This window comes from Schistocerca cancellata, chromosome 12 (assembly GCF_023864275.1).
Source record: "Schistocerca cancellata isolate TAMUIC-IGC-003103 chromosome 12, iqSchCanc2.1, whole genome shotgun sequence".
Lineage (NCBI taxonomy): Eukaryota > Metazoa > Arthropoda > Insecta > Orthoptera > Acrididae > Schistocerca > Schistocerca cancellata.
In genome coordinates, this window is record NC_064637.1 from 9,504,631 (window position 1) to 9,523,155 (window position 18,525).

The 18,525-nt window shown below is 39.6% G+C and overlaps 1 protein-coding gene across 8 annotated transcripts in view; it reads left to right on the plus strand.

The window, feature by feature from the left end:
• The window catches only part of LOC126109389 (F-box/LRR-repeat protein fbxl-1-like), a 374,473-nt gene that overhangs the window by 253,970 nt on the left and 101,978 nt on the right, over window positions 1-18,525 (plus strand). For 6 of the 8 annotated variants that reach the window (XM_049914411.1, XM_049914416.1, XM_049914415.1 and 3 more), the window contains one exon: window positions 13,600-13,993. In XM_049914411.1, the coding sequence (XP_049770368.1) occupies window positions 13,809-13,993 (185 nt within the window). In that variant the 5' untranslated portion in view covers window positions 13,600-13,808. The remainder of the gene's footprint in view (window positions 1-13,599; window positions 13,994-18,525) is intronic. The other 2 variants (XM_049914417.1, XM_049914418.1) reach the window with 1 other exon arrangement.

Below are 18,525 nucleotides of genomic sequence, written 5' to 3' on the forward strand. Positions count from 1 at the left end.
GATAGTTTAGTTTGTTATCAACCTTTGCAGAACTTACATGATATAGGAATTACCATAATACGATATATTGTATATGCACAGCCCAATTTTACAAACTAATATAATAAATATAAAATTAACATTTTACAATCTATTAAAAAATGTGATACAGTGAACTAATGCATTGGTCTTCTAGATGCTTTCTGAATAAGTAAATAATGCTTCCAGAATGAAATTTTCACTCTGCAGCAGAGTGTGTGCTGATATGAAACTTCCTCCCAGATTAAAACTGTGTGCCAGACCGAGACTCGAACTCGGGACCTTTGCCTTTTCGAGGCAAGTGCTCTACCCAATGAGCTACCCAAGCTTGTGGGTAGAACACTTGCCTGGGGAAGGCAAAGGTCCCGAGTTTGAGTCTTGGTCTGGCACACAGCTTTAATCTGCGAGGGAGTTTCAAGTAAATAATGGTTTGAAATGCATGCAGTACACTTTGAGAAACACATTTATCACACCATTTGAAATTAAAAGAGTATAAAAACAAAGTATAAAATTTACAATGAGAACAGAATGATTCATATGACAATGAAGAAGATACAAGTATTTGCCAGTAATTTAAGGTTAAACACATTTATTTAAAAGGCAATTTTTGAATTCACTTTTAAATTTTCTGCCCTCTTCTATTCCGTTGATGCAAACTGGAGGAGCATTGTCAGATTTATTCTGCAATAGCTCGTGTTTTTGAGGATTTGTTTTTCTTGTTCTTTCTACAAGCAGATTCTTCCTGATATGTGTAGTGTAATTATGAAAATCAGAATTTGTATGTAAACTACTCGTATGTGTTCTTGTAAACAGTACGCTTTTGAATATGTAAAAACATGGTACTGTAGGTATTTTTAACTACTGGTTTCTCAATTTGGACCAGCAGTGTGTTCGTGGAGAGCTGTGTGTAATAATTCAAATGGCTCTTTTCTGTAATTTAAAAATGTTTTACAGATGAGATTTTGTTACACCCCAGAACATTATTCCACAAGATACAATAGAATGGAAATGAGCAAAATATACCGATCTTACACACTCCGTGCTACAGACTGCACAAATTATTCTCAATGCAAAACTTCCAGAATGGAATTTTTGAGGTGTGTATATGACATGGTCTTTCCAGCTCAAGTAATTATCAATATACATGCCCAAAAATTTTGTAGACCTTACTTTCTCTGTCTCTTGGTTGCTCAAAAATAAACAGAGGTCATCCTTCTCTTTTATTTTACTGTACTGTATGCAGATCGTTTTATTTAAATGAAGTGTTAACTTGTTAGCATGAAACCACTGCTGCACACACTTCAGAACATTTTCAGCTGTAGTGGATAAGGATTGCCTATCATTACTTATAATTATGCTTGTATCATTATCAAATAGTATAATTTTGGTCGAAGTGTTGGGGCTTTTAATGTTATTTATATAGATCGAGAATAATAGGGGGCCAAGTGAACTGTTGGGGCTTTCAATGTATTCTGTATAGATCAAGAATGATAGGAGGCCAAGAACGCTACCCTGGACTCCTGCTTCCACTTTCTTAGCATGTGAGATGCACTTTATTTTGTGCCTGTTTTGATATGAGAGGAGTTCCACAACCTGACTTCTACCTGGAGACGGGATTAAATCAATTTCCTCCCAGTTCATCTGATGTGTATTGTTTCCAGTTTGTCAAGGATAATTTGGTGGTTTACTTTATCAAAGGCCTTGGAAAGATGTAGGGTAATTCCTACCACCCTTTTGTTATTGCCCAAATTTCTAACAAGTTAGTATCACTTTATTGTAGGTGTAACATGAGGAAAGGAGGAATGGCCATATACACGAAAAGTGGAATATACTCCCAGGCCAGTGAACTCACTAAGTACTGCACTGAACAGCTGTTTGAAAGCTGTGCTTAACCTTGGAAACATACAAGATACCAGTTCTGGCTGTATATGTAGTGGCTCCCCAACAGCAAATGTTTTAAACTTCATTAAACAATTAGAGGGTCTACTAAAGACAGTATTAATAACAGGGAAATGATTGTATGTGGAGACTTCAATACCAGTTTCATCACATATATTTTGTACTGAGGACACACAGAATTAATGATGTCCAGCTTTGCTTTGACACCCTCAGTAATATTCCCAACAAGAACAGACGGACATAGTGCGATAGCATCGATAATTTATTTCTTGAGGCAACTGTATTTCGTGAAATATATATAAGCCTCATTATTTACTTATTCCCCCGTCAACCACTTTGTGCAATAGTATCAGACATGTCAGAAACATTACAGAAATAATATACAGGGTGATTTTTATTAACATTTGAAAACTTCTGAAGCGACGTAGAGGACACTGAGACAATTAATTTGATATAAGACACACAGAGTTGCAAATGTTGGGAGATACCCCAAAAGTGGATGGCAACCGTGTGATGTGACCAGATAACATAACTAACCACTTGTGCAGTCATTGGGCTTGCTGGTTCTACACTTGTTGGTCCAAGGGCTCTGTTACACACTACTCCACTAGTGTACTCTGTATTCATTCTCGCATTACCAATGTGACACAGTAGTACTTGCAGTAAAAAAGGGGAAAGTAAAATTACATAGATATGTATGTAAATGTCAACTCACAGTACTAATAGAGAATTCGTGTGATGAGAAATGGGGAGAAGTTTACTATGAACACACATTATATGAGGAATTTGTTTTCTAAAAATATGCCTACATCTTTATGAAACCAATAATCGTTTACACTGAGTCGGGGAAACATATGTTTGAAGCCCAGAGAAAGGCGGGCCTACATTTGGGATCAAAATATCCTCCAGTATGAAGATATTTTTTTTTTTTTTTTTTGGTCATCAGTCTACTGACTGGTTTGATGCGGCCCGCCACGAATTCCTTTCCTGCGCTAACCTCTTCATCTCAGAGTAGCACTTGCAACCTACGTCCTCAATTATTTGCTTGACGTATTCCAATCTCTGTCTTCCTCTACAGTTTTTGCCCTCTACAGCTCCCTCTAGTACCATGGAAGTCATTCCCTCTGGTCTTAGCAGATGTCCTATCATCCTGTCCCTTCTCCTTATCAGTGTTTTCCACATATTCCTTTCCTCTCCGATTCGTCTATAGCACCACATCTCAAATGCTTCGATTCTCTTCCGTTCCGGTTTTCCCACAGTCCATGTTTCACTACCATACAATGCCAGACGTACATCCTCAGAAATTTCTTCCTAAAATTAAGGCCGGTATTTGACATTAGTAGACTTCTCTTGGCCAGAAATGCCTTTTTTGCCATAGCGAGTCTGCTTTTGATGTCCTCCTTGCTCCATCCGTCATTGGTTATTTTACTGCCTAGATAGCAGAATTCCTTAACTTCATTGACTTCGTGACCATCAATCCTGATGTTAAGTTTCTCGCTGTTCTCATTTCTACTACTTCTCATTACCTTCGTCTTTCCCCGATTTACTCTCAAACCATACTGTGTACTCATTAGACTGTTCATTCCGTTCAGCAGATCATTTAATTCTTCTTCACTTTCACTCAGGATAGCAATGTCATCAGCGAATCGTATCATTGATATCCTTTCACCTTGTATTTTAATTCCACTCCTGAACCTTTCTTTCATTTCCATCATTGCTTCCTCGATGTACAGATTGTTGAGTAGGGGCAAAAGGCTACAGCCTTGTCTTACACCCTTCTTAATACGAGCACTTCGTTCTTGATCGTCCACTCTTATTATTCCCTCTTGGTTGTTGTACATATTGTATATGACCCATCTCTCTCTATAGCTTACCCCTACTTTTTTCAGAATCTCGAACAGCTTGCACCATTTTATATTGTCGAACACTTTTTCCAGGTCGACAAATCCTATGAAAGTGTCTTGATTTTTCTTTAGCCTTACTTCCATTATTAGCCGTAACGTCAGAATTGCCTCTCTCGTCCCTTTACTTTTTCTAAAGCCAAACTGATCGTCACCTAGCGCATTCTCTATTTTCTTTTCCATTCTTCTGTATATTATTCTTGTAAGCAGCTTCGATGCATGAGCTGTTAAGCTGATTGTGCGATAATTCTCGCACTTGTCAGCTCTTGCCGTCTTCGGAATCGTGTGGATGATGCTTTTCTGAAAGTCAGATGGTATATCGCCAGACTCATATATTCTACACACCAACGTGAATAGTCATTTTGTTGCCACTTCCCCCAATGATTTCAGTAATTCTGATGGAATGTTATCTATCCCTTCTGCCTTATTTGACCGTAAGTCCTCCAAAGCTCTTTTAAATTCCGATTCTAATACTGGATCCCCTATCTCTTCTAAATCGACTCCTGTTTCTTCTTCTATCACATCAGACGAATCTTCACCCTCATAGAGGCTTTCAATGAAGATATAGCTTTATTTAATGCAAAGGACTAGCTCTAATAAAGACTTTAAAATGTATTACAAGAAGTATTGAAAAATACTGTACTTTATCATGTTGTTGTTGTTGTTGTTGTTGTTGTGGTCTTCAGTCCTGAGACTGGTTTGATGCAGCTCTCCATGCTACTCTATCCTGTGCAAGGATGTTCATCTCCCAGTACCTACTGCAGCCTACATCCTTCTGAATCTGCTTAGTGTATTCATCTCTTGGTCTCCCTCTGTGAATTTTACCCTCCACTCTGCCCTCCAGTGCTAAATTTGTGATCCCTTGATGCCTCAGAACATGTCCTACCAACCGGTCCTTTCTTCTTGTCTACACTCCATACAAATACTTTCAGAAACGACTTCCTGACACTTAAATCTATACTCGATGTTAACAAATTTCACTTCTTCAGAAATGCATTTCTTGCCATTGCCAGTCTACATTTTATATCCTCTCTACTTCGACCATCATCAGTTATTTTGCTCCCCACACAGCAAAACTCCTTTACTACTTTAAGTGTCTCATTTCCTAATCTAATTCCCTCAGCATCACCCGACTTCATTTGACTACATTCCATTATCATCGTTTTGCTTTTGTTGATGTTCATCTTATACCCTCCTTTCAAGACACTGTCCATTCCGTTCAACTGCTCTTCCAAGTCCTTTGCTGTCTCTGACAGAATTACAATGTATTCGGCAAACCTCCAAGTTTTTATTTCTTCTCCATGGATTTTAATTCCTACTCCAAATTTTTCTTTTGTTTCCTTCACTGCTTGCTCAATATTCAGATTGAATAACATCGGGGAGAGGCTACAACCCTGTCTCACTCCCTTCCCAACCACTGCTTCCCTTTCATACCCCTCGACTCTTATAACTGCCATCTGCTTTCTGTACAAATTGTAAATAGCCTTTCGCCCCCTGTATTTTACCCCTGCTACCCTCAGAATTTGAAAGAGAGTATTCCAATCAACATTGTCAAAAGCTTTCTCTAAGTCTACAAATGCTAGAAACATAGGTTTGCCTTTCCTTAATCTTTCTTCTGAGATAAATCTTAGGGTCACTCACATGTTCCAACATTTCTACGGAATCCAAACTGATCTTCACCAAGGTTGGCTTCTATCAGTTTTTCCATTCGTCTGTAAAGAATTCGCATTAATATTTTGCAGCTGTGACTTATTAAACTGATAGTTCAGTAATTTTCACATCTGTCAACACTTGCTTTCTGTGGGATAGGAATTATTATATTCTTTTTGAAGTCTGAGGGTATTTCGCCTGTCTCACACATCTTGCTCACCAGATGGTAGAGTTTTGTCAGGACTGGCTCTCCCAAGGCTCTAATGGAATGTTGTCTACTCCGGGGGCCTTGCTTCGGTTTATGTCTTTCAGTGCTCTGTCAATCTCTTCACTCAGAATCATGTCTCCCATTTCATCTTCATCTACATCCTCTTCCATTTCCATAATATTGTCCTCAAGTACATTGCCCTTGTACAGATCCTCTATATACTACTTCCACCTTTCTGCTTTCCCTTCTTTGCTTAGAACTGGGTTTCCATCAAAGCTCTTGATATTCTTGCAAGTGGTTCTCCTGTCTCCAAAGGTTTCTTTAATTTTCCTGTAGGCTGTATCTATCTTACCCCTAGTGAGATAAGCCTCTACATCCTTACATTTGTCCCCTAGCCATCCCTGCTTAGCCATTTTGCACTTCCTGTCGATATCATTTTTGAGATGTTTGTATTCCTTTTTGCCTGCTTCATTCACTGCATTTTTTATTTTCTCCTTTCATCAATTAAATTCAATATTTCTTCTGTTACCCAAGGGTTTCTACTTGTCCTCGTCTTTTTACCTATTTGATCCTCTGCTGCCTTCAATATTTCATCCCTCAAAGCTACCCGTTCCTCTTCTACTGTATTTCTTTCCCCCATTCCTCTCAATTGTTTCCACTTTATCATAAAAAATGCAAAACCCACATACTGTGCAGAAAAAAGAAGTTCAAAATTGCAGAAACAGGGTAAGGCCAAGCAAATGATATAAAACTTTAATCATTGGGTACTGAATTCAGTGAATTCTTCCTAACAGCAGCTGAAATTACAGAGTGAGAAAATGATCCCTCAAATGCACATCCTTCAGATTTACTTAGCCAGGCATTTGTAAATCACCTGTTAGAAGGACCACAGAAATCATTAAGTCACTAAAAGTAGTAACTCGTCTGGCTATTTCAATTGCTCAGGAAAATTATTAAAAACTTGGCAGTGCCGCCCTTGGTTTACCTTTGTAACCAGTCAATGATTCAAAATGAATCACCTGAAATCCCTGGAGTATTCAGCAGTAATACCCATTTACAACCATGGAGATAAGTATCTAACCTTTAATTGTTGATCCCTCTTTCTCATTTCCGTGTTCCTACAATTTTTTTGAGAAAATGGCTAACAAGAGAATGTTTAACCTTCTTTCTAAGATTAACCTCTTAATAACAGCTGAGTTTGGCTTTCATAAGGGGCTGTCTACTGAGAAATAATTATATGATACCCAAAACTCAATTGTGGTCTAAGTAAACAACAAAAATTACAGTTTTGACATTTTCTGTGATCTTGTGGCAATTTTTGCTTGTGTTTTATCAGAAAACTCTACTAGGAAAACTAAAATGGTATGGTGTTAAAGGCCTTCCTGTTGCATACATGGAGTCTTACCCTAACAATAGAAAACAGAAGGTTACATTTCCAAATGATACAACAAGAATAAGGAATCATGGAATGAATATTTCAGGGAAACATTAAATACGGTGTGCCACAAGGATCAGTGCTAGAACCCTTTCTATTCTCGATCTACGCAAATGATTTATGCAGGGTACTGTAGGAATCTTCGAAAATTTTAGTGTCTCGTGATGACACAAGCATATTGATAAAGTACCAGACACAGCAAAGAGAGTAACTGTTTCACAGCCAACAGTACAAAAACTGATATTACACTGTTCCATTATAAAACTGACTTACAGTGACTGTGAGTATAGATCAGTAACCGTACACTGGTTGAAGGTGGAAGTGTGAGGTGTGAAAGTCCAAGGAATCGAGATGGATAACAACAGAGATGGGTTTGCTAACTGAAAAGCCCACTGCTACCTGGATTATTCTTAGAATGACTTACATATCTACATCTATAATCCGCAAATCACCATGAGGTGCATAGCTGGGGTACATCCCATTCTACCAGTTATTAGGGTTTCTTCCTGTTCCATTCACGTACGGAGCACGGGAAGAGTGCCTCTGTGTGTGTGCAGTAATTGTTCTTATCATACCCTCAGGCCACCTCTGCGAGCAATACATAGGGTGTCGTAGTATATTCCTATAATAATTATCTAAAGCTAGCTCTCGAAACATTGTTAATAGACTTTCTCGGGATAGTTTACATCTACCTTAAAAGTATCTCCGTGACACTCTCCCCCGGATTAAACACACCTGTGATTGTTCATGCTGCCCTTCTCTGTATACGATCAATATCCTCTGTTAGTCCTATTTGATACGAGTCCCGCGCACTTGTGCAATATTCTAGAAGTGGTCGCACAAGCAATTTGTAAGGTATCTCCTTCAGAGACTGATGGCGCTTCCCCAGTATTCTAGCAATCGACCATCTGCTTTACCCACAGCTGAACCTGTGTGATCATTCCCAGGTATTTGGATGAGTTGTCTGATTCCAACAGTGACTCAGTGATGTTATAGTCATAGGATACTATACCGTTTTGTTTAGTGAAGTGCACAATTTTACATTTCTGAACATTTAGGACAAGTTCCCAATCTGTGCACCACATTGAAATCTTATCAAGATCTGACTCAGTATTTATGCAACTTTTCTCAGATAGTGCTTTGTTATAGATAACTGCATCGACTGTTAAAAGACTGATTTTACTGTTAATATTATCTGCAAGGTCGGTAATATACACCGTGAACAGCAAGTGTCCCAACACACTTCCCTGGGTCACACCCAAAGTTGAAGTTACTTCTACATCTGACAATGACTCTCCATCCAAGATAACATGCTGCATTCTCCCTACCAAAATGCCCTCGGTCCAGATAAAAATTTCACTCGATATCCTATTTGACCGTACTTTTGACAATAAGCCTGGGTGTGGTACTGATCAAATGTTTTTGAGAAATCAAGAATAATGCATCTACCTGATTGCTTGATACAAAGCTTTTACTACATCATGTGAGAAAATTGTGAGTTTGGTTTCACATGATTGATGTTTTCATGCTTTTTAGCATTGAGGAGGTCATAATGTGTGAGCTCAGAATATGTTGTACGTTTCTACAACAAATCGATGTCACGGATATTGGACAGTAGTTTCGTGGATCACTTCTACTACCCTTCTTGTTAAGTGGGTGTGACCTATGCCTTTTTCCAAGAACTGGGCATGGTTTTTTGGTCAAGGGATCTACAATAGATTGCAGTTAGAAGAGGGGCTAACTCAGCTGCAGATTCAGTATAGAATCTACAGGGACTCCATTAACAATTTCAGCTGTGTGTCAACACCACTATTACTAATACTTATTCATTGATTCTTCTCAATGGCTTGAGGATTAAATTGGAGCAATTCTCCTTGGTTTTCCTTTGTAAAGGAACATTTGGAAACGGAGTTAGTCTTTTCAACTTTTGCTTTGCTACCCTCAATTTCAGTCCCTGTCTCATTTGCATAACACCAGAATTTCTTTGCGTTGTGTAAAAGATCATTTGAAAGTATTCTGCTACGGTAGTCATTGAAGGCGTCACACATTGCTGTCTCGAGAGCCAAATGCGTTTCATTCGGCATCTCTCTAGCTATAGCACTATGCTTCACTTTGCGTCTGTTTTGCAGTGGTCTGTACTTTCAATATGGTTTTATGATATGATCTTCTGGGACAAGGCACCTAAGGTCTAATGTGAAAAAGTACTTATTCTGCAAAAGCATGCATTGATAAACATTGTTTGCACGGGAAGTAAGTCAGCAGTCAGCCACAATTCAGTCTGTACATTCTTGCAGATCTAGACTTCAGCTGCAGTGTAGCTTTCATCAGTGTATATGATATGAGTCAAGTAGACAAACTTTGAAATTTTGTTATTGTAGTTTGAGTGCATTCTCTATGAAAATATGTTTGCAATCTATGTTTTCTCTGTTTTCCATTAGTATTACTTTCTTTATACACAGTCTACTGACATTAATCTGACCACTACCCACATTCGACATTGACACGCAATAAGCACTTGAGTACGGCACGTTGTGGTGTGTGTACTGTAAGACCTTCAGTACACACACCATCAGATTATTTGACTTGTCGCTCTAACGAAGTAGGCAAGTGTCAGCAATATGTCTCGTGGTCTTATCGTGGCGTGCTTATCTTCTGCCATTAGGTCAGACGATAGAAATGCCACTTGCACACTTAGAGTAGCAGATTGACGGTGACCAATTTTAAACAGAACTTGATTAATTTTCACACGCATTTATTAAAATAAGAACAAACATAAACATTATGTAACTTGATTCTGGATGCTTTTTACAATTGACAATCTGAAGTTCCTTTGGTCTGGGTACGTTAGTCTTATTCTCACATATCTCTGATACTTGACAAAGTGTCTATACATTTATATTCATGGCTATGTACAGGCGCAGACTGAAACTTCACTATAGACTGGTACAGACTAATGTAGACTGGTACAGACAGGTGCAGACAAATGCAGACTGACTAATCGGAGGTCTGTACACTCGTTATAATACCTCACGCGATCAGGTAATCACTGCACGAGTGTGATCTGCGAGGAAAAAAGGTTCTACGTTAGCAGCAATCTCACTGGCTGCGTTACATATTAATATGCGGATCGGCGGAAGCAGAATTTGGTCCGTCTCTAAGGCAGCGCCATCTAGTAGTGCGGAGACAGACGAGCGCTGTTGTGCTTAGCGGGGCGCGCTCTAGTGGGAAAGTTGTGTACGCGCTGACTAAGCGGAACTATGTGCACAACACACGTGGTAGCACTAGCCGTGTAGGACATATAAAATGTTGGGGTGATACGAAAAATGGTGTATTCATTGTCATAATGCAGAAATGGAGTGATCTATCTGCAATCCAGAAGTGCATGATCATAGGCTTTTGAGCCGAGGGTGGAAGCATTTTTGAAACAGATAAGTGTGCAAACTGTTTGTATGCTACCGCGATTAAAGTATACCGTGTGTGGCAAAATGGCACTAACCAGAAGTGGTGCCAAGGGAACTGTGTTGCACCACAGGTTGCCGTAGGTGACGGGGGTGAAAAATAGCTGCGGAGATGTGTACGGGTGAATAAACGTGCAAGTGTCGAGCAAATGACCACGCGGGTGAACCCACAGGCTACCACCGGTGTCTCCTCGACGATCGTTCGGCAAAAGTTGGTGTGTATGGGGCTCCACAGCAGGTGCCTGGTTCGTGCATCTATGCTGACTGCTGTTCATTGGATGAAGGCTGGAATTTGCACACCAATACCGCAACTGGATGTTCACCGGGTGACGACAGGTGGCCTTCATGTACAGTTTTATAAGTGTGAAAGCAAACGAGGAGAAAGCATTACGGTCTTGTGGAATGTTTTTGCGTCATTCCCAGGGTGGTATTGTCGTGGAAGCCACAGTGAATCGACAGAATTGTGCACCTATCCTCGGGCCCGTGTTTAACCGTATATACAGCTCATTTATTCTGGGAGATATGATACTGCGTGAAGAGTTTGACAGAGCACTGAAGGACCTGAGTCGAAACAAGGCCCCCGAAGCAGACAACATTCCATTAGAACTACTGATGGCCTTGGGAGAGCCAGTCCTGTCAAAACTCAACCATCTGGTGAGCAAGATGTATGAGACCGGCGAAATACCCTCAGACTTCAAGCAGAATATAATTATCCCAATCCCACAGAAAGCAAGTGTTGACAGATGTGAAAATTACCTAACTATCAGCTTAATAAGCCACGGCTGCAAAATACTAACACGAATTCTTTGCAGACGAATGGAAAAACGCAGAAGCCGACCTTGGGGAAGATCCGTTTGGGTCCCGTAGAAATGTTGGAGCATGTGAGGCAATGCTGACCCTACGACTTGTCTTAGAAGCTAGATTAAGGAAAGGCAAACCTACGTTTCTAGCATTTGTAGACTTAGAGAAAGCTTTTGACAGTGTTGAGCGGAATACTCTGTTTCAAATTCTGAAGGTGGCAGGGGTAAAATACAGGGAGCGAAAGGCTATTTACAATTTGTACAGAAACCAGATGGCAATTATAACAGTCAAGGGGCATGAAAGGGAATTAGTGGTTGGGAAGGGAGTGAGACAGGGTTGTAGCCTCTCCCTGATGTTATTCAATCTGCATATTGAGCAAGCAGTGAAGGAAACAAAAGAAAAATTTGGAGTAGGAATTAAAATCCATGGAGAAGAAATAAAAACTTTGAGGTTTGCGATGACATTGTAATTCTGTCAGACAGCAAAGGACCTGGAAGAGCAGCTGAACGGAATGGACAATGTCTTGAAAGGAGGGTATAAGATGAACATCAACAAAAGCAAAACGAGGATAATGGAATGTAGTCAAATTAAGTCGGGTGATGCTGGGGAATTAACTTAGGAAATGAGACACTTAAAGTAGTAAAGCAGTTTTGCTATTTGGGGAGCAAAATAACTGATGATGGTCGAAGTAGAGAGCATAAAACATGTAGACTGGCAATGGCAAGGAAAGCGTTTCTGAAGAAGAAATATTTCTTAACATCAAGTATAGATTTCAATGTCAGGAAGTCATTTCTGAAAGTATTTGTATGGAGTGTGGCCATGTATGGAAGTGAAACATTGACGATAAATAGTTTGGACAAGAAGAGAATAGAAGCTTTCGAAATGTGGTGCTACAGAAGAATGCTGAAGATTAGATGGGTAGATCACATAACTAATGAGGAGGTATTGAATAGGATTGGGGAGAAGAGGAGTTTGTGGCACAACTTGACAAGAAGAAGGGACCGGTTGGTAGGACATATTCTGAGGCATCAAGGGGTCACCAATTTAGTATTGGAGGGCAGTGTGGAGGGTAAAAATCGTAGAGGGAGACCAAGAGATGAATACACTAAGGAGATTCAGAAGGATGTAGGTTGCAGTAGGTACTGGGAGTTGAAGAAGCTTGCACAGGATAGAGAAGCATGGAGAGCTGCATCAAACCAGTCTCAGGACTGAAGACCACAACAACAATATTCTGGGCACAATGACATCTACCAGCAGGACAATGCGACATCTCATTGTGGTTCGAAGAGCCCCAGGATGAATTTGCCGTACTCGGTCGACCGCCGTACTGCCCGGATTAAAACCCAATCGAGAATCTGTGGGACCACGTCAGTCGGGTTATTCGTGCTGAGAAACCCAGCGCAGCTGACCACAGCACGTGAATCGGCACAGTTCCACACCCCCATCGGTACCGTCCGAAACCTTACTGACTCTCTTTCTGCACATCTCACAGTGATTTGTGTCATAAAAGATGGTTACTCAGGTGTCAGACAGGTGGTCACATTAATGTATCTCTAACATAATGTATAATAATGTCCTGTGTTTGACCATACAGTAAACAGAATAACTACTAGTTTCTGCACAACTGGATAGTGCTGCTGCTCTGAAAATGTGGACTGAATTGACAAGTAACTTCTCCAGTTGCTAAAAAGTACTTATGTTTACTTCATGACCAACTTTGGCTCTTAGCCACACTGGATTAGCTGAGTGGTCTAGGGCGCTGCAGTCATGGACAGTGCGGCTGGTCTCGGCGGAGGTTCGAGTCCTCCCTCGGGCATGGGTGTGGGTGTTTGTCCTTAGGATAATTTAGGTTAAGTAGAGTGTAAGCTTAGGGACTGATGACCTTAGCAGTTAAGTCCCATAAGATTTCACACACATTTGAACACTTTTTTTTTTTTTGGCTCTTACGTTGAAACAATTTTCTAGTAGAATCTGAAAACTGTATTGTGGTGAAGTAAAATCAAGTTTGAAAATTGCGCTACAATGAAGCAAACTCAAAATCATATGACTTCCCTTCAACGTAGCACAATTTTCTGGTTCCATTACAAAATGAGTTAAGTATAAACCCAAAACCAGTCTTCGAGTAAAATGTAGAGCTTTTTATCAACTGGAGTGATTACTCATCAGTCAGAAATAATTGCTGCTAATGAGAAATTTGTGATCAGGCAGAGTAGAAAATTTTTGTTTCAGCAGCCGGAAGCAGTCGCCGCTGACGGGTGGTGACGACCCACTGCGGCTGCAGAGACGGAGCAGAGGTTCGCACCGGCCACGTGGCACGGCGTGGCTGCAGACCGACCGCATTACCGGAGGCTGCCACGGCGAGTCGGAGAGAGACCGCCGGTCCGATACACGCCGCTGTGCCGGAGCTCACCTTCGACAGTAGTAGGACAGCTCTGAGAATGGTTGCAGGAGATGGTCAGGGGAAGAATATTGATGATCTCCCAGATGAAATAATACTAGATATATTTTCATTCTTCAGTTTTAACGAGCTTATAGACATTGTGCAAAATGTGTGTGTGCGATGGAAGAGATTGGCACACGACCCGGTGCTCTGGCGTGACAAAGAGTATATCATCAGAGGAAGGTAAGCAGTTATTGTTAATGTTCTGTTGTTGCTGATAGAGTCATCAGTCCAAAGAGTGGCTTCAGGTAGCTCGGTTGCTAACCTATCCTGTGCTTAACTCGATTTTCAAATGTTCCTTTACAAAGGAAAACAGAGGAGGATTGCCACAGTTTAATCCTCATACCGCTGAAAATGTGAATGAAATATTATTAGTGTCAGTGATGTTGAGAAACAGCTGCAACTGCCAAAATTAAACAAAGCTCCAGGGCCCGATGAAATCGCTGTCAGATTCTGATTTTGCAGCTGAGTTAGCCCCTCTTTTAACTGTAATCTATCGTAGATCCCTCGAAAGTGAGGTATCTTGAACGGAATGACATCCTCAGTGCCAGCTAGCACAAATTTCAACACATTGATCATGAGAAACGCAACTTGCACTTTTCTCACGTGACATACTGAAAACTTTGGATCGAGGCAACCAGGTAGGTGCAGTATTTCTCAGTTTCCACAATGCATTTGACTCGTACCACACCTACACTTATTGCCAAAAGGATGATCGTATGGGGTATCGAGTGAAATTTGTGAATGGATTGAGGACTTTTTGGTAGGTAGCACACAATGTGTTATTTTAGACGGAGAGGCTTCATCAGATTTAGAAATAACTTCGGGTCTGCCCAGGGAAGTGTGTTGGGACCCTTGCTCTTGATGCTCTACATTAATGACCTTGCAGATAATATTAATAGTAAAAATCAGGCTTTTTGAAGATGATGCAGTTATCTATAATGAAGTACTATCCGATAAAAGCTACATAAATATTCAGTCGGATCTCGATAAGATTTCAATGTGGTGCAGAGACTGGGAACTTGCTCTAAATATTCAGATATGTAAAATTGTGCACTTCACAAAACGAAAAATGTAGTATGCTGTGACTATAATATCAGTGAGTCACTGTCGGAATTGGCCAACTCGTAAAAATACCTGAGTGTAACACTTTGTAGGGATACGAAATGGAATGCTGACATAGCTTCAGTGATGGGTAAAGCAGTTGATAGAATTGTGGTTTATTAGTTTCATAACATACATAACCATTTGATCCAGGTACAGGAGACACATCAAAAGTTGGGTAAAATTTACTGTAAACATAGAAAGCTGATCTTTGCATACAGAATCATAATAATAATACAGTTTTGTTTTATATATACAAAAGGCAGAGATAATAATGACAACAACAGTAATAAAAATAGTATCTAAAAATGTAACACTAAATTGCCCTAACTCAAATTATGATGTCATCCTCTAAAAATTCTTCTATCGAGTCACAGTAGCATTTCTCCCCCAGAATCTGATGTAGCACTATTTTTAGGATCTCTGGCTTAACATTAAATATATTTTTGCCCATTAATTTGTTATATATTGTCATCCTCATAGACTATGGAGCACGTTCATATTATTTCAATTTCTGTTTGGGGAGCATAAAATTATTTTTATTTCTTGTGTTGTATGTGTGGTTAAAATGATTTTCCTCAAATAATTTTTGCCTGCTGTGTAGAAAGATAATAATTTCATAAATGTATATGGAGGGTAGAATTAGGATTTGCAGTTGTCGAAATAATGGGTGAGAAGATTCTGTTTTCTGTGTGGTACACATGTATCTGATATTCTTTTTCTGAAGTTTCAGTATATGAGAAATATTAAAAATAAATTATACCATACCTAATGACAGATTCGAAATAACTACTGTATGCTATTTTTCGTGTACATGTGTCAGTAGAATTTGCAAGTATCTGCACTGCAAATGCAAAACTGCTTAGTTTATTTGATAAGGAGTCAATATGTGTGTTCCAGTTCAAGTTCTTGTCCACATTTAGTCCTTGGAATTCGACAGTGTCAACTTTTTCCATAAGTTGATTATTGTGTGTTATTTTAAGCTCTGCACATTTTAAGTGTTTGGTTTGGAAATGTACCATATGGGTTTTTGCAATGTTCAGTTTCAAGCCATTTAACTGGAACCAGTTTTCTAGGGTATCCAGTGTGCTCACAATGAGGCTTGGAATTTTTTCTGCATCACCATCTTCAATCAAAACAGAAGTATTGTCTGCAAACAGAAGTGATGGGGAATTGATATTTGTGGAGAAGTCATTTACATAGAATAGGAACAAGATTGGCCCCAAAATGGAGCCTTGAGGCACACCTTGTGATACAGTACTCCACTTCGAAAAATAACTCACCACATTTGAAGTGACAGTTACCCTTTGTTTTCTGTTCTGCAGGTACAGTGTAAGCCATGTGAGAATATTGCCCTTAATCCCATATTTATCTAATTTGTAGATGTGCAAGGAATGTTTTACAGAGTCAAAAGTTTTAGTAAGATCACAGAAAATACCAGCAACTTTACTCCTCTGGTCCAGTGCTTTGCATATCTTTTCAGTAAAGTTATTTATTGCATCCAGGGTGTTTTTTCCTGGTTGGAATCCAAATTGATTATTTATAATAATATTTTTTACAATAAAATTTTGCATCTGATTTGCAACTACTTTCTCAAACACTTTCATTAAGATTGGAAGAATAGAAATAGGACAATAGTTTCCCATTTCTTCCCTCGACCCTTTCTCGAACAGAGGTGTGACTTCAGCATACTTCAACACATCAGGAAAGCATCCCTGTTCAAAATATTGCTTAATTATTTTAGTTAGTAGAGATGCTATTATGTGATACACTGCTTTTATCACTTTAATCGATATCCCATCCCACCCGACTGAATATTTTTAATGATGGTATAATATTTTCCACATGCTTTATTGAGACTTTTTTAAAATCTGTGAGATACTCAGCTCTTTGCTGGAGTCCAAAGGGGTTTACTTTACTCTGATACTCTACTGTATCAACATCTGACTTTGCCATACTTATGAAGAATTCATTTAAACACTCCGATATTTGAGCTGGGTTTACAGTAAGGCTATCATTTACTTTAATCCTAGATATTCCATTTCTATTAATTCTAACATGTAACTCTGATTTGACAACAGGCTACACTACCTTTGTTTTACTTTAATGTTGTGAAATGAACTTATTGTTTGCCATTTGTTTGGCTGCTTTCACAACTTTTTCGAAGGTAGCTTTATAATGTCAAACATATTCAGTAAAATACCTGTTTTTATTATATCTCATTTCATTGCATCTTCTTAACACCAGAAATTTTTATACCCAGAGTTATCCATTTAACTTTACCAGTGATTTTGTTACATGTGGTTCTAAGTGCGAACCATGGATGAAGGGTATCAGACAGATGCCATATTCCTTGACGTCCGGAAAGCGTTTGACTCGGTGCCCCACTGCAGACTCCTAACTAAGGTACGAGCATATGGGATTGGTTCCCAAGTATGTGAGTGGCTAGAAGACTTCTTAAGTAATAGAACCCAGTACGTTGTCCCAGATGGTGAGTGTTCATCGGAGGTGAGGGTATAATCTGGAGTGCCCCAGGGAAGTGTGGTAGGTCCACTGTTGTTTTCTACCTACATAAATGATCTTTTGGATAGGGTGGATAGCAATGTGCGGCTGTTTGCTGATGATGGTATGGCGTACGGGAAGGTGTTATCGTCGAGTGACTTTAGGAGGATACGAGATGACTTGGACAGGATTTGTGATAGGTGTAAAGAATGGCAGCTAACTCTAAATATAGATAAATGTAAATTAATGAAGATGAATAGGAAAAAGAATTCTGTAACGTTTGAATACTCCATTAGTAGTGCAGCGCTTGACACAGTCATGTCGATTAAATATTTGGGCGTAACATCGCAGAGTGATATGAAGTGGGACAAGCTTGTAATGGCAGTTGTGGGGAAGGCAGACAGTCGTCTTCGGTTCACTGGTAGAATTTTGGGAAGATGTGGTTCATCTGTAAAGGAGACCGCTTATAAAACACTAATACGACCTATTCTTGAGTACTGCTCGAGCGTTTTGGATCGCTATCAGGTCAGATTGAGGGAGGACATAGAAGCAATTCAGAGGCGGGCTGCTAGATTTGTTACTGGTAGGTTTGATCATCACGCGAGTGTTACGAAAATGCTTCAGGACCTCGGGTGGGAGTCTCTGAGGAAAGGAGGCGTTCTTTTCGTGAATTGCTACTGAGGAAATTTAGAGAACCAGCATTTGAGGCTGACTGCAGTAAAATTTTACTGCTGCCAACTTACATTTCGCAGAAAGACCACAAAGATAAGATAAGAGAGATAGGGCTCGTACAGAGGCATATCGACAGTCATTTTTCCCTCGTTTTGTTTGGGACTGGAACAGTGAGAGAAGATGATAGTTGTGGTGTGAGGTACCCTCCACCACGCACCATATGGTGCATTGCAGAGTATGTATGTAGATGTAGATGTAGAAGTGGAAAAGTTTCATTAAACACCCCAAGAAAACTGCTTAAATATTTGTCAAAGTTACTACTACTTGAAATACAGTTGTCATAAAGCCATTCAACCTCTCTTAACTTATTTCTAAATACAGTTAATTTTTTTCATTGGAGTTACTTTTCATAGAGCTTCTGTTGCATGGAATTTCTT